At 37.7% G+C, this 14,785-nt stretch overlaps 1 protein-coding gene across 5 annotated transcripts in view; it reads left to right on the forward strand.

The window, feature by feature from the left end:
* DYNC2H1 (dynein cytoplasmic 2 heavy chain 1) overlaps nt 1–14,785 on the forward strand; it is a 192,062-nt gene that overhangs the window by 52,612 nt on the left and 124,665 nt on the right. For all 5 annotated transcript variants that reach the window (XR_012658746.1, XM_075081964.1, XM_075081980.1 and 2 more), the window contains 7 exons: nt 3,512–3,620; nt 4,625–4,738; nt 5,559–5,701; nt 7,659–7,740; nt 9,045–9,199; nt 10,909–11,046; nt 13,489–13,602. Coding sequence is in view for 4 of the 5 variants with exons in the window: in XM_075081964.1 (XP_074938065.1) it covers nt 3,512–3,620; nt 4,625–4,738; nt 5,559–5,701; nt 7,659–7,740; nt 9,045–9,199; nt 10,909–11,046; nt 13,489–13,602 (855 nt within the window). In the remaining variant the exon portion in view is untranslated. The remainder of the gene's footprint in view (nt 1–3,511; nt 3,621–4,624; nt 4,739–5,558; nt 5,702–7,658; nt 7,741–9,044; nt 9,200–10,908; nt 11,047–13,488; nt 13,603–14,785) is intronic.

Consider the following 14,785-nt stretch of genomic DNA (forward strand, 5'->3'; position numbering starts at 1 on the left):
GAGATAGACAACATCCACTGCTATCCCTTCATCGATCCAGCCGGTCACACCATCGTAGTAGGCTATCAGGTTGGTCAAGCATGATCTCCCCTTGGTGAATCCATGTTGATTGCTTCTGATAACCTTCTTGTCCTCTACATGCCTGGAGATGACCTCCAGGATGAACTGCTCTATCACCTTTCTGGGGATGGAGGTGAGGCTGACTGGCCTATAGTTCTCCAGGTCCTCCTTCTTGCCCTTTTTGAAGATTGGAGTGACATTTGCTGTCCTCCAGTCCCCAGGCACCTCTCCTGTCCTCCACGACCTTTCAAAGATGATGGAGAGTGGCTCTGCAAGAATATCCACCAGCTCTGTCGGCACTTGTGGATGCATCCCATCAGGGCCCATGGATTTGCAAGGATCCAGTTTGCAGAAGTGATCTCTGACCCAGTCTTCCTTTGTCCCAATTCGTCCTCTCTTCTCTGGGGTCTGAGATGCCTGAGGGCCAGCCTTAGCAGTAAAGACCAAAGCAAAGGCAGCATTCAGTAACTCCGCCTTCTCTGCATCCTGTGTTACCAGGTCCCCTTCCTTGTTCAGCAGTGGGCCCACTGTATCCCCAGTCTTCCTTTTACTGCTGATGTATTTGAAGAAGCCCTTCTTGTTATCTTTGACATGCCTTGCCAGATTTAATTCCACGTGGGCCTTGGTCTTCCTCGTCGCATCTCTGCACACCCTGACATCATTCCTATATTCCTCCTAAGCGGCCATTCCCGTTTTCTACGTACTGTGAACCTCCTTCTTTCATTTGAGTTTCTCTATAAGCTTTTTGCTCATCCATGCGGGTCTCCTGGCTCCTCTGCCTGACTTATTCCTCCTGGGGGTGCACCCATCTTGAGCTCGGAGGAAGCGGTCCTTGAATACTGTCCATCTCTCTTGCACCCCCCTGCCTTCCAGAGCCCTAGCCCATGGGATTCCTCCAAGCAGGTCTTTGAAGAGGCCAAAGCTGGCCCTCTTGAAGTCTAAGGTTGTAACCTGACTCATAGCCCTGCTTCTACCACACACTATCCTGAACTCAACCATCTCATGGTCACTGCAGCCAAAGCTACCCCCAACTCTCACATCCTCAACCAGCCCTTCCTTGTTCATTACAATAAGGTCATGCAGCACATCTCGCCTCATTGGCTCCTCCACCACTTGTATCAAAAAGTTGTCCTCGTAGCTTGGCAGGAACCTTCTGGATCGTGTATGGCTCGACGTGTTGCTTTTCCAGCAAGTATCAGGGTGGTTGAAGTCCCCCATGAGGACCAGGGCCTGCAATTGTGAAGCTACTTCCAGCTCTCTGTAGAAGGCATCATCAACTTCCTATTCTTGATCAGCTGGCCTGCGGCAAGCGCCCACAACAGTGTCACCCATATTTGGCTGTCCCTTAATTTTTACTTACAAGCTCTCAACTTGTTCTCCTTCCACCCCAAGGCAGAGCTCGATGCATTCCAGTTGCTCCCTCACATAAAGAGCAACTCCCCCACCTTGCCTTGCTGGTCTGTCTTTCCTGAAAAGCCTGTAGCCATCCATGACCACGTTCCAGTCCTGCGAGCCACCCCATCATGTCTCTGCGATTGCAGTCAGATCATGGCCCTGCAACTGCACACAGGCCTCTGGTTCCTCCTGATTATTCCCCATGCTCTGTGCGTTGGTGTACAGGCATTTCAGAAAGGTGCTTGAGCACACAGCTTTCCCTGGAGGGGTGCACGAAGACCCACAATAGCCATGCAAACCCTGGAGGTGGTTTGTCTCCTGGTTGCCATCGCATGAGTCTGCTACGGCACCTTTATCACTGCTCAGGTTGTCCTGTTTTATTCCCCCATTGTGTGTGGTGGCATTAGCATTACCGGTTTGTCCCCCTCCCCGCAAGTTCCTCAGTTTAAAGCCCTCCTCACCAAGTTTGCCAGCCTGCTGCCAAAGATTCTCTTGCCCGTTCCAGACGGGGGAATCCATCCCTCCCTAGCAGCTTATGGTTGTTAAAGAACATCCCGTTGTCATAAAAGCCAAAACCCTCATGGTGACACCAGCCATGTAGCCAGGAGTTGATTTGTATTATTTGCCTATTTCTAGTCGCCCATTTTTCTCCAGCAGTTAGTATGGAGGAGAAGGTAACTTGGGCACCAATATTTTTCACTAGCTTTCCAAAAGCTTTATAGTCATGCTTAGTTCTGCCCAGACTCTGGCTTGCAGCGTCATTTGTGCCCACCTGGAAGAGTAGCAGAGGATAGTAATCAGTGTTTTGACAAGCTGTGGCACCCTCTCAGTGATATCTCAGATCTTGGCTCCCGCAAGACAGCAAACCTCTCGTGACTCCCTGTCACGTCGGCAAATGGGTGCCTCAGTGCCTTTTAACAGGGAGTCACCCGCTACGAGCACTCATCTCTTCTTTTTGTGGTATCTCCTCTGTGCTGCTGGTACAGTTGCATCTTGTGGACCTTGCTTGTGGGTGTTTGCAGTAGCCAAAGCTACAAATCTGTTGTTGGTGGTGATACTGGGAGGTGGGGGCTGAGGCAGAGCCCTGCTTTTGTGAGTCACCAGGGTCGAAGGTGCCTCCTTCTTCTCAGTGTTGTCTGCTACAGGAGTGTGGTTCTGGGGCCACATATCTATCTCTGCATCAGTTCTACTAATATTAATATTACTCAGCCTTCTAACTGCCTCCTGCAACTCAGCCACCTGGTGCAGCAGATCATCAACCTGTGCACACCTTGTGCAGGTACTTACCTTCTCACCAGGCAAGGGGTTGGGGCACATGTTGCAACCTACCATCTGTACTGAAGCCTCCAGCGCCGTCTGGGTGGATGCATCAGACCTCTCTGGGGCTTTTGCCATGATAACACTGGTATTAGCTCTACAGCGAGTACTCACCATCCTGGTAGAGACCTAGAAAATTACCTGAAACTCTACTTTTTTGAATACCAGATCTGTTTTTATGAGTGTTGTGGACTTCATAAATTCTAATTTTGAATTTTTGAAAGGTTTTTTTCATTTATGTATTTTAATATTTTGTATATCTTTTCATATTCTCTGTCTACTATGGTCTGCTAGTTAATAGGATAGTAGCTGAATCAAGTACAATTTTAGTGATTGATGAAAATGTACATATTATTTAAAAATAAATGCAAACCTTTAATCAGGGGTTTCCCATTACCTTCAGCAACTCTAAAGAAAATTCTAGAGCTAAGCCCACAAAAAAGAGCAATACAACGCTGTAACAGAATCACATCTGGAACATAAATATACTCTGTGAAAGGGTCTGTTTTAATTATTTTTTCATTCTTTCATGCACGAAGCTGTACATCTAGGTAGAGTGTTCTTTATAGTTGATATCCCATATAACTGAATCACCTAGTAAACTTTTTAAAATATATAACAGTTTAGATGTTGTGGAGAAAATATGTATGTACTATATAATCAAGGAAAGATTATCATTGTCTTATGAACAATACATATATTCCATATACTGAGATTTAAATGTCTTCCCTGCTTCTAGGTGTTGGAGCTTGCGGGCATTGAAGCACAGCAGGTGGTGTTGCTGCTCGAAGACTATCAGTTTGTTCATTCCACATTCCTTGAGATGATCAACAGTTTACTGTCTTCAGGTGAGACAAGTCCAAAAAGATTATGGTACCACTTCTACCACACAGAGTTAGCTCAATGAGGCAGAATTAGATTATGTTTTCAAACTTTATGTCCATACCAGAACTGTTAGTTAGCTTCTTTGGCTAGAGTACTTGGACCTGAGAAACTGACCTGAAGTTCACTTAATTATCCTTTTATCCCTACAGTGTGGGTGCTTTCAGTTCCTCAAACTGCAAGTTAAGTAACTTACAACAAAGGAGTTCTTTATAAAAGTGTAACAGCAAAATAATAATGCATTCTACTCTACAGCTTCCCTTTTCTAATAAAATTCAAAACTGGGAGGTGCCCCAATGTTTTACTAGATTGTATAGACCAAGTCCTTTACTTGAATGAGCACCAGCAAAGCCCATTTTTCTGAGGCAATGAGATGAAAAATAATAATAACAAATTAAAAAAGTGACTTTATTTTGTTATCTAGCGTTGTCCCTTAATCAGAATGATCATTGAAGGACTGAGCCTAACTTAGTGTTTTTTAGAACTGCAATAGTTTAAGAGCTGATTGATAAGACCACCAGATTTTCCTGTCTCTCAGGTGCAAACCCAAGTCTCCTTACAGTATCAGATTCTTATCATCCAGTGTTAAACCTCTATGTCTGAGGGCCTAGATAACTACTGTCTTTCGTTTTTCTGTTTTCTGGTGTACGACAAAGTCTGGTTTAATTTTTTTTATATGCAGTATTGGATCACTGTGTTTGGGTAAATTTGAATGAGTTTTTGAAGTATATTTCAGTAATATAAACAAAGTAGGCTGATTAAGTTAAATGGAATGACTATAATTTGGTTGTTTGTTTTCATAATATCATGAAAAGAATGATGAAGTACATGGATGATACTCACAAGAGTATGGAGGTGAATACTGCCATACTCAAATTCTCTATACAGAGAATTCAAGGGAATCCTTCAAAGGAATTTGAAGAATTGTAAATGTATTTGATCTGACATTTTAAATTCATTCTTCAAATAGGAGAAATTCCTGGGCTATATAAAATAGAAGAATTAGAACCATTGCTATCTCCTCTGAAGGATCAAGCTTCACAAGATGGATTTACAGGACCGATTTTCAACTATTTCACATACCGTACGTGGCCAAAATTATAAGTTATAATTTATTGCAAGGTTACAAATGTGGTATAATAATGGACAAATAATTTCTAATATGGTCCTTTTTTTGTTTACATTTTTAACTTTCATTTAGTTATTGAAAACCAGGCAGGAATAATGATTAGAGTGTGATATTTGAGGGCACACACCCTCATCTTAAAATTCTCCTATCTGCAGTTTTGCATCCATGAATATTCTACAAAGCTGTTATGAAATCTGCTGTTGAAAGTAATTAGAAAGAAGAAAGCTTTTTTTTCCCCATTGTTTTCTGGTTTGTTTAGCTTATATATCTTACAACAGAGTTTTCTTCTATTTGTTAAAAATACCTACAAATTTCTTTGGATTCTGAGTAATCATAAGCAAGTTTACAGATAGGTGTCTTAATTATTTGTGTTTCTTCCTTAGACCAACAAGAAGATTAAATAGTTTACAAATAAACAGAAGAATGTATCTGAAGGAATACAGATATTGGCAGTGATACTCAAGGGCCTGGGAACTACTTCTAATTGGTTCTATTGATCTATGTTGATGGGAATGAGAACTGGTGGTATCCATTTAAATACTGTCAGGTCTTCTACATTAAAAAAATACACTGTAATATACATAATGAGAATCCACTATATTAAATTTATTTAAGTTCTGTCTATAAACATTCCTGTCCTAGAGTGATGTGGTATAATATTTTTTTTTTTTCAGAAGTTACCTTGTGATCAGTATTCGAAGGACAGTGCAATAAATCTACCATCATGTAGTCAGATTGTTATCTACTAAACATTTAATATGTTGCATTTTCTTAGGGATCCAACAAAATCTGCATGTTGTCTTGATCATGGATTCTACCAATTTAAATTTCACAATAAACTGTGAAAGTAATCCAGCACTGTACAAGAAATGTCAGGTTCTGTGGATGGAAACCTGGTCAGATGACAGTATGAAAAAGGTAAATTGCATTAATTGAAAACTGTGACTTGTTCAAATGAGTATTTCCAAAAATAACTGAGCTTTGGTAAATATGATCAAAATATTGAAAGTTGTGAAGGAATAATTGTCACTATGCTTATTTAATCCATTTGTGCAGTCCTACAAAGACAGAAAATTCTGCAGAACAGTTAATTGTTATTTTACCAGTGACCTTATGTTTTGTTCTTTCTGTGAGCTGACTTGAACAAAATCCTGACTACTAGTAGTAGTAAAAGCAAAATGTTAGTCTACTATGGTGATGATATCTGCTGTTACTGGTATGCCTGAAAGCTAGTTTAAAAACAAGTTTGCTATGTGTATATGAGCTGCTATAGCCCTAAGGTTGCACTGTAAACCTTACATTATTCTTGAATCTTTAAGTGTTTTTCTTGATGGAACGGAGTCAGTGTGTTCTTTTTAGGATCAAAATCTGCTTACTTCAGGATGTTCACAGTGTAAGTTTGAGAAAGATATATATTACTTCTATATTTTAAGGAACTGCCAAATCTCTTACCCTGCTAGGGGCAAGGCTGCCACAGCTTCATGGCCCCAACTTGACCCGGTAGTGAAGCTGAGCATGTGTTCCCAGTAGGCACACACACAAACACATGTATATACATGTGATTGGCCACACAAAACGACGCAAGCGAAACCCTCAGCACAAAAAAACCCAGCACCATTGGCATCGTCCTGTTCCCTTCTCTGAGTGATCACAATGAAGGTCCATTAGGAAATAGGTGCAAGTGCCGAATGTGGATCCCTCTACTAGCTGGACATACACACGCAACCCCTCTGGTAGGTGCCTCTGGATCTCCCAGCCTACCCAGTTGCTGGTGTCTGGATGTACAAGCTTCTGAAGCCACAGCCCCACTGCAGCTGCTGGTACAGACTGCCTCACTGTGTACACACACACGCACGCACGCACACAGAGTGGATCCTTCCAGTAACTGGGCTTAGACATCCAGTCCATCCAGTAGCTGGCCTTGGATCTAGGATCTCCCCATTGTGTCCTGTGCAGGCACATATGCATACATGTAAACACACACAGACACATGCAGCTGGGTTGCATTTGACTGCCAGACACCATAGTCTCTCAGGCAGTTGGCCTTGACCTTCTAGTCCCTCTGTCACCCAACTCCAGCGGGTGCCTCACCAACCCATAGTAAGTCTCATGCAATCTGAAATGCTCTTCTGCTGCATCCCATAATGTGTCCCAACCCTCCTATGCAGTAGCCCCCTCAGCCTAGTCTGTAAGGTACTCTGGCCTCTCCCATTGACTCATTATGATGGGTTTCACACCCGGACCGTGGAGTTGGTCACTCTTCTGGGAGAGCCATGGGAGCAGCTGGCATAGAGTGTCCATTTCTGCCTGGGTTATTGGGGCTCCTCAACTTTCCATTGTGCCTCAGTTTCATGGCAGGTTGTACTGAAAGTTCTTTTTGGCAAAAATGTTTGGACCAGCTCTGTCCACAGTTAAAAAAAAGTGCTTTTCAGAGAGCATTTTCACTTGCACTTCAGTAGGGCTTTTTTTTCTTTAAAGTTGAATCATCGTTTAGTTGTATGCCAGAACCTTTGAATATACTCTGTTTATTTTTAGCATTGTACTTAAGACTGTCTGATTTCCTGTTGAGTTTTGTATCTTTTTACATCTTTGACATTTGTATTACTCTAAGAGTCCTCTGAGGCTTAGTTGCTCTTTCTTACAGCCAGCAAAATCTCCTCTGCTTGAGACAACAGGAAGTTATCAGTTACAGGAAAAGGCAGAATTGATCTCTTTAATGCTGTAAATATTCTGTAAATACCTTATTCTGAATAATGCTGTCATAGTCAGTCTTTTCAAAAGAAAAACTAGATTAAAGTTGTTTTTTTTTTTTCAATTTTAGCTCAAATTTTTGTTGGTTGTAATTTGCGTACAAAAATCATGTTCATTTTTTTAGATCCCTGAAATGCTACTGTATGATTCAAATCAACAAGAAGAGAATGGAAAAGCACATAAGGAACATAAGAAAAAGCATTCAGGTAATATTTATGTGGACCCATTAGTTATTATTAGTTATTATTAAACATTTACTCAGTCCTCTGTTGGGTACTTTAGGTATGTTTTTGGCAGCATATTCATAGAATTCAGTACTGTTCATGTGGCAGGCATTTTGTGGAAGGGAACATTAGTCTGGAACATATATCCTGGCTCATCAAACGCAGTCTCTTCTGTAACAAGCAATCACTGTGTATATTCAATTTTATAAACTGATTAAGCTGCATCTTGTTTTGTTTCATTCTATGTCTTCCTTCTGTATGGATGTTATTTCACAACCTCAAAATTTGATGTTTTGAGAGTTTTTCTACTTTCCAGTCTATGTGTTTTCATTATTCTTGTCCTAGACCTGTTTGTTTTACTTTAATAATTCTTTATCTCAGATAACTTTAATTTCTTGTAAGGCTGCTTTTTCAGTATAGTTTGTTTTTATAATAAAACTTCAAATTTAACCATTTTAAAAATAATGTCAAACATAATCTTGGAGACCAGTGCCAGCACTCATTTGCATAATACTAATTTTAGGCACTTGTTATAAAGCATTAGTCTAAGTAACACTTAGAAGTCATGGAGCCAACAGAGTATGAAATGATAAGTGGTTCTCTTGGGGTTTCTTGTTTTGTATTGCTTTTTAATAGGCATTCTGGCTCATCAGAATGATGGCTAAACTTAGGATTTAGTGTTCTTGCTACCATCCATCTTTATCCTAGGTCATGGTACTGAATCTATACCTCAGTACTTATTAAAGGCGTTCATTTATATGGAGATATATTTTAGCAATTTTTTCTTTTGCAGGGTAATACAATTTATTTTAAAGTATCTTTGAGCTTCTTTTGAGAAACTGTTTAACAAACGGAATGACCTAGAATGTTCAGGAAAACCTTTTAGTCTACCTATCATCAGAGGCAAAGGAGAAGACGAAAGCACTTGGACTTCCTTTCCAAAAAAACTCCATGTATTTTCAAATTCAATTTCTGTGGAAATGAAGTTTCTTTTATGATTAGTCTTCAGTAATCTGCAATTGATTTTGTCTGCTTTTCCAAACATCAATGGAATATTTTACAGCTTTAAAACAATTTCAGTATATTACTTTCTGAGCGATATGTATTTCAACTGCAATTACATGTTGTTTCCCTGAGAGTACTTTGAAAAAAGTGTATTCTTTGTGATATTTTGAATGTCCTTAATTCATATCTCAAAAACAATAATCTGTTGCTTGCTCTTAGTTATTTTAATGTGAGATAAGAATGAGTGTATTATTAACTGTGTAACAAATTATGTTGTACAGGTGGTTCTGATTTTCTGAAGTCATTTCTGGCAATCCATGAATCATGTAAAATGTATGGAACAACACCTAGCAGGTATATGACGTTCCTTCATATATACAGTACCATCAATAACAGTAAAAGAAGAGAGCTGATAAAAAGGCAAAACCACTTGCAGGTATGTACTTAAAACATTTTAAACATACATCTTTTCAAAATACTCTCACATTTGGACATGTCTTGTGTATTAATGGGCTGTAGCTACTATCGTGGTTGTGTGGGTTGTGCTCCATTGGCATATGCTCATGCTGTGGTTTCAGAAGAGGAAGAGCATGGATCTTAATGCACATCTCTGTTCAAATGCCTCAAAGACTGAAGAGTGGTTTCTTGGTTTTTGTTAAAATTTTTCCTCAAGAATTTATCAGACTGGGTATGTTTTCTTGGAAGAGTAAAAACTACTTGAAAGCTCTTTAAGTTTTCTCATCCATATGTGTTGGAATTGTGTTGAAAACAAACCCATCATCTTTCCATCAATTTAAGTCCTGCCTGTGCTTGTATAAATTTTCCCCATGGAGCTCCATACCCCATCCCTTTCTTTATATCTCTACAGCAACTTTCTATTTTGTGTGATTCTTGCATCCTCCTAGTACAAGTCATCATTAACCTCATGGTGCTCTTGTGTAGCTTTGGCCAAGGTTCCCTTTGTTGTGATTTTCTCTCATTTTGTATTTTGGAACTGATTTTGAATTAATTTCCCACACATCAAACCTTTACACAGTTCTAGACCAAATGCAGTTCATCCCACAGATGTCGCTTTACCCCTGTTCTGTATGCATAACATGCTTATTTTTGAAACCCATTTGTTATCTTTCCAGTCATACTTCCTTTGCTCCCCACTCCCCCCATTATATTTCTGGAAAGATCTGTATGATCCTTTAGGACATGTAACTTTTGTCTTTACCCTTCTCCCTTCCCTTTCAGCTCCTTTTCTCAGTGACCCTTGCTGCTATTCTGAAACCAGACTTGCAAAGCTATATTTCTTCTTAAAGCATCTGTCAAAACCAAATTACTTCCTTGCCTTGTATTCTACACTGTTTTTATTCCACCTGCCAATATTTTTACATCACTGTAGTAAGCTATTCAAGAAGTTTTACATTTGTAATGATAGTAATTGCTTTTTTATTTATTTAGAAAGTAGCTGTGGTTTGTTTGTGAAAAACATTAATTTACTTGTTAAATGCTCTGGTTAAATAAAAGTAATCATTTACATGAAAATTAGAGATGTGTATCCTAAATGAAAACATCTTCCAGGTAATATTTTTTCAAATATATCTTGAAATGATCCTATTATCTGATTACCATGGAGTAAATAATTTAGAAAGTTTAAATAAAGGAAATAGTTAAGCATAACTGAGGCTTTGTTTTATGTACATCTATGTTCTTTAGAGAATGTACAAATATGTAGAAATAGGATAATCTAGTTTGTTTCAATTTGTTTAATTTTTGTAGATTTGCTTTTATAGAAGATAGAATTATACGGAATCGATATCAGTTAACTGAAATGCTCTTGAATTGATGAGAAAAAGATTATGTACTAGTTGCTTTTCCATTAGAAGTTGGTTATTCGGGGAATCTGTTTTCAGCTTTTTGATGTAATAATAGATCTCACAGTGACACATCTAGAAGTTTCAAATCTCATTTTTGGGTTAAATAATACTCAGAAAATGTAAATAATATTGAGGAAATGTGAAAAAAAATTTAAAAATTAAGAATATTACTCTACATTATTCTTAGCTTGTACATACTATTTGTAATTTTGTAACCAACCTTCATTTAAACCTGTTTAAAATTCATTCCTAAATAACTGCTTCTTATAAACTTTTGTAGGCAGGTGTTTCAAAGCTGAATGAAGCTAAAGCCCTGGTAGATGAACTGAACAGAAAAGCTGGAGAACAAAGTATTTTACTCAAAACGAAGCAGGATGAGGCTGATGCTGCCCTTCAAGAAATTACAGTATCTATGCAGGTGCTGTATACGATCACATCAGAAGTGAATAAAAAAAAAATTTTTTTCTATTTTTGGTCTCCATAACTGCCTGTGCTTTGTATTCTTTTCAAGGGTTACAAAACCTGATGCTTTTACAAGAATTTGCCTAGGGGAATGCATGAGCCCTGAGGCTTGAATAAACTTACAACAGGACAGAGGATTATATAATTTAAATCATATTTGAACTGATTGAGTAGGAAGGGATCAGTGCAAGTTTTGCACCTGAATAGTATTTACTGCTGGAGTTTAGTCTGAAAGTTTTCCTAGAATTTCATAAGTCCAAACTGATCCATTTCATAATGTTTATTACAGGTAGGATCTTTCAACAAAATATTGACAAGTAGCACTATTTTAAGTTACAAATACCAGGAATTAAATTTGTGGACTATTAGAAAGTATCTATTTTGTGAGCTCCAGTCCTCTGAACTTAACCTCAGAGAAGGCTAAATAATACCTCTGTGTTCATTGCTCCTCAAATTTATATTCTTCAGCTCAGACGTAGACCACCTGTTTTTTTAGGAGATAATTTTCTTTAGTAGAGTTTTCTCAGTTAAGTAAAATAATTGTGCAGAAAATTGACCCTTACATTGATACTTCCAGAAATCATAACTGTAGGATAAACCATAATGAATCTGTTACCACTGCACTGTTTGTTTTCAGTGGTTTAGTCTGATTGGTCTGAAGCTAACTTAAATAAAGAAGCTCAATGACAAAGGTATTCTCTGTATGCAGTAAAGTAGATGCCTGCTCTTCCATACTGTTTGGTTCACAGTGCTTTAAAGGGACATTACTTCCTGTTTTTATAAGTCTACTTCTGTTGGAAATTTTTAATACTTTTAGCCTCTCTCTGCCTACTGTATATGAATCTGAAAAATTATGATTGGCTTGGTATGTTCACTGCTGGCCTCAAAGAATTTGTTACGCCATTTGCCTTGATTTCTGTTTTAAATCTGTGTCTGCTGTTGTCCAGTAGAGTTTCAGGTTGTGTGGGGAGCACATATTACATTGTAGGACAAAATACAAGAATAGGCAAAAAGCAATGTAACATGATGGGCCCACTGGCATCAGGAAAATTGCAGTAGAATTCTGATTATTTAGATTAACATAAAGTATAGGTGCCCTCTAACATTTTAATGTGACTTCAAATGTTCTAGTTTATGTAAGAGAGAGGGCTGTAATACATACAGGCTCTTTTAATCTTCTTTCAGAGCAAGGCTTTTGACCTACAACTGAATTTTAAGGTTTTCTTATTCAGAGCTATCATTCAGTACATGTACATTTGCATGAAATGTCTAAGCGAGTTTTATGTAGTTAATGTTTTATGTATTTGAATGTAGTCTGCAGTTACATGCTGGTCTATAGCTTGGGTTAAGTGGTCAGAAAGATGATTATTAATCTCAAGGTTTTCTCTGGTTATATACATCTGTTACATTCTGATACAAGTTCAACTCAGCTCAACAACTGTTGGTTATAATAATGTGTTATATACTGGAAAATGTATAAAAACATAAACTCTGGGCTTTGCTGTCTTGTATCTTTTAGGTGAACTGAGCCTAGAATATCAGTGTTTTATTTTATGCATTTATTGTCAGTGATTTGTTTTGTAACTGGTACTGGTAGTCCTGGGGTATTGGTTTTCTTTTTTGTTACCTTCAGGGTATGTAAAGCCCTTTTTGTTATAGCCTTATATATTTGGTATTTATTGTTGTACTGAGGTGCTTAGGAGTCTTGGAGATGGCTAATAGCTACTGTCTGCTGTATGGTAGATACAGTAGAAATCCAGGAAAAAAAAAAAAAAAGATGTAAACCCAAACAGCTTACAACAGATGTGTAGGACATAAGACAGGTATCCTTACAGGCAGGTGGGTGCAAATTTACAGGTAAATAATGTATTAGTATTTTTAGGCTAATAGGCTGTAGTTCCAACACAACTGATGCTTTTATGATCACTATGGAAAAGGAGAGTTTTACTGGTGTCCTGAAAGAAATAGAAATGTGAGCAGCTACAAAGACAATGGCAGGAAGATATTACTTGCAAATGTAGTAAGAATGTTACAGAGGCTGTCACTCTTATCCTTTTAGAGGAGGACTGACATCTTTATAAGGAATGAAAAATCAGAGGCAAGGAGAAAAAAAGACATAATGAGCCTCAAAAATAGAGATACAGATCTTGTATCTGGAAGAAGACACAGAAAAAGCAGAAGTTGCTTATTCTGTATAATTTAATTACATAAATACAAGCTTAAGCCCAATGCTTATGTATTTTTTTGAATCAACCTGTGTAGTATCAAATAGTCTCAGATACTTTATTATAACTGATATTGTACAAATTGTGTTATAATAAAGACTAAAAGAAATAAGAGACCTAAAGGAATAAAATCTGTGTAAGTTTGAAAACTAAAGTTATTCTTTTTTTTAAAGAGTGCTAGTGAGCAAAAAACAGAAATGGAAAAAATAAAACACCGGATAGCAGAAGAGGCCGCAGAAATAGAAGAAAGAAAAAGAAAAATTGAAGATGAACTAAAAGAGGTTCAGGTAAGAGCTGATAAGGAAAAGTAATATTTTGCAGTCTGATTTTATTTGACTTGCTCCAGTCCTGCCATCCAAAATGGTTCTGCAAAATTTATCCCTGCTTTTCTTAAATTTTGCTTTACATTACTTTGATATTAAAACTTTATTCATTACAAAACAGTATTCCATCTGCCAGTTTTAAATTGTTGTTTTGGATTTAGTGCTCTATTACATCTTAATTACAGAAATAATTTTCAGGCCAAACGTTTCCTCCAGTTGTTCTTTCTGTGCCAGCTGGGTTCTGCAGATTTTATGCAATGTTTTTCAATTACTGATATCTTCTATAGACCAACTATATTACTCCGCCTTGGTCAAGCTGATAATATCTTAGGGCTTGGTACTATCAGCTGAATGGAAATAGTTTAATGAGAGATAATTTCCAGTAATTACTAGATTCTGAAAATTATGTATCCTAATGGCACTTTGGCAAACTGCTTGTTCAAGAGACCTTACAGCCATTAAGCGTCATTTTTTTTTGGGAGGTATGTGTGTTCAGTAATTGCTTTTAGTCTATATTTTTCATCCCATCCATTTTAAAATTGTACTAAAGAGTAAGGGAAAAGTACAGCAACTTAATTTTTTTCCTTTTAAATATCATAGGTGCCAAGGAATCACATCCTTGTATTGAAAGTGACGTAGAACTATAGGATTAGGGTAAATCCCTTTCTGTGGTCTTTGATAAATATGAAGGATGTGCAAGGTGTGCACAGCCTTTAATTATAATCTTTAACTTTCCTCTGTTTTCTTATAATTCTCTTGCTTTGTTGATAAGGGCAAAGGCTGTCTGGATTTGTTTAACTACTGAAAAAAGAAAGCTTTTGTGACCTGTACTTCTTTGTGTCTCTACAAAGGTATCCTCAGGCATGCCTATAAATAGTAATTAGCGTCATTAAAACATACCTGTATCACAATGAACTTTTAAGCAATGAAAGAGCAAACAAACATGATTGATACTAATATCTATATAATGTTTATGAATTAAAGCGCTGAATGAAAAGTGAGGGAATGTCAGGATTTTAATATGCTGTTTTAGATGGAAATATGTTTTGTCACTTAATAAACATGGCATTTTTTAATAACTTGTGCAAACGAATATGCATCAATGGCAGTTGGTTAGGTAATAAAATATGTACAAATAACAAGAAAT

The sequence above is a fragment of the Phalacrocorax aristotelis genome, chromosome 1 (assembly GCF_949628215.1).
Source record: "Phalacrocorax aristotelis chromosome 1, bGulAri2.1, whole genome shotgun sequence".
Taxonomy (NCBI): domain Eukaryota; kingdom Metazoa; phylum Chordata; class Aves; order Suliformes; family Phalacrocoracidae; genus Phalacrocorax; species Phalacrocorax aristotelis.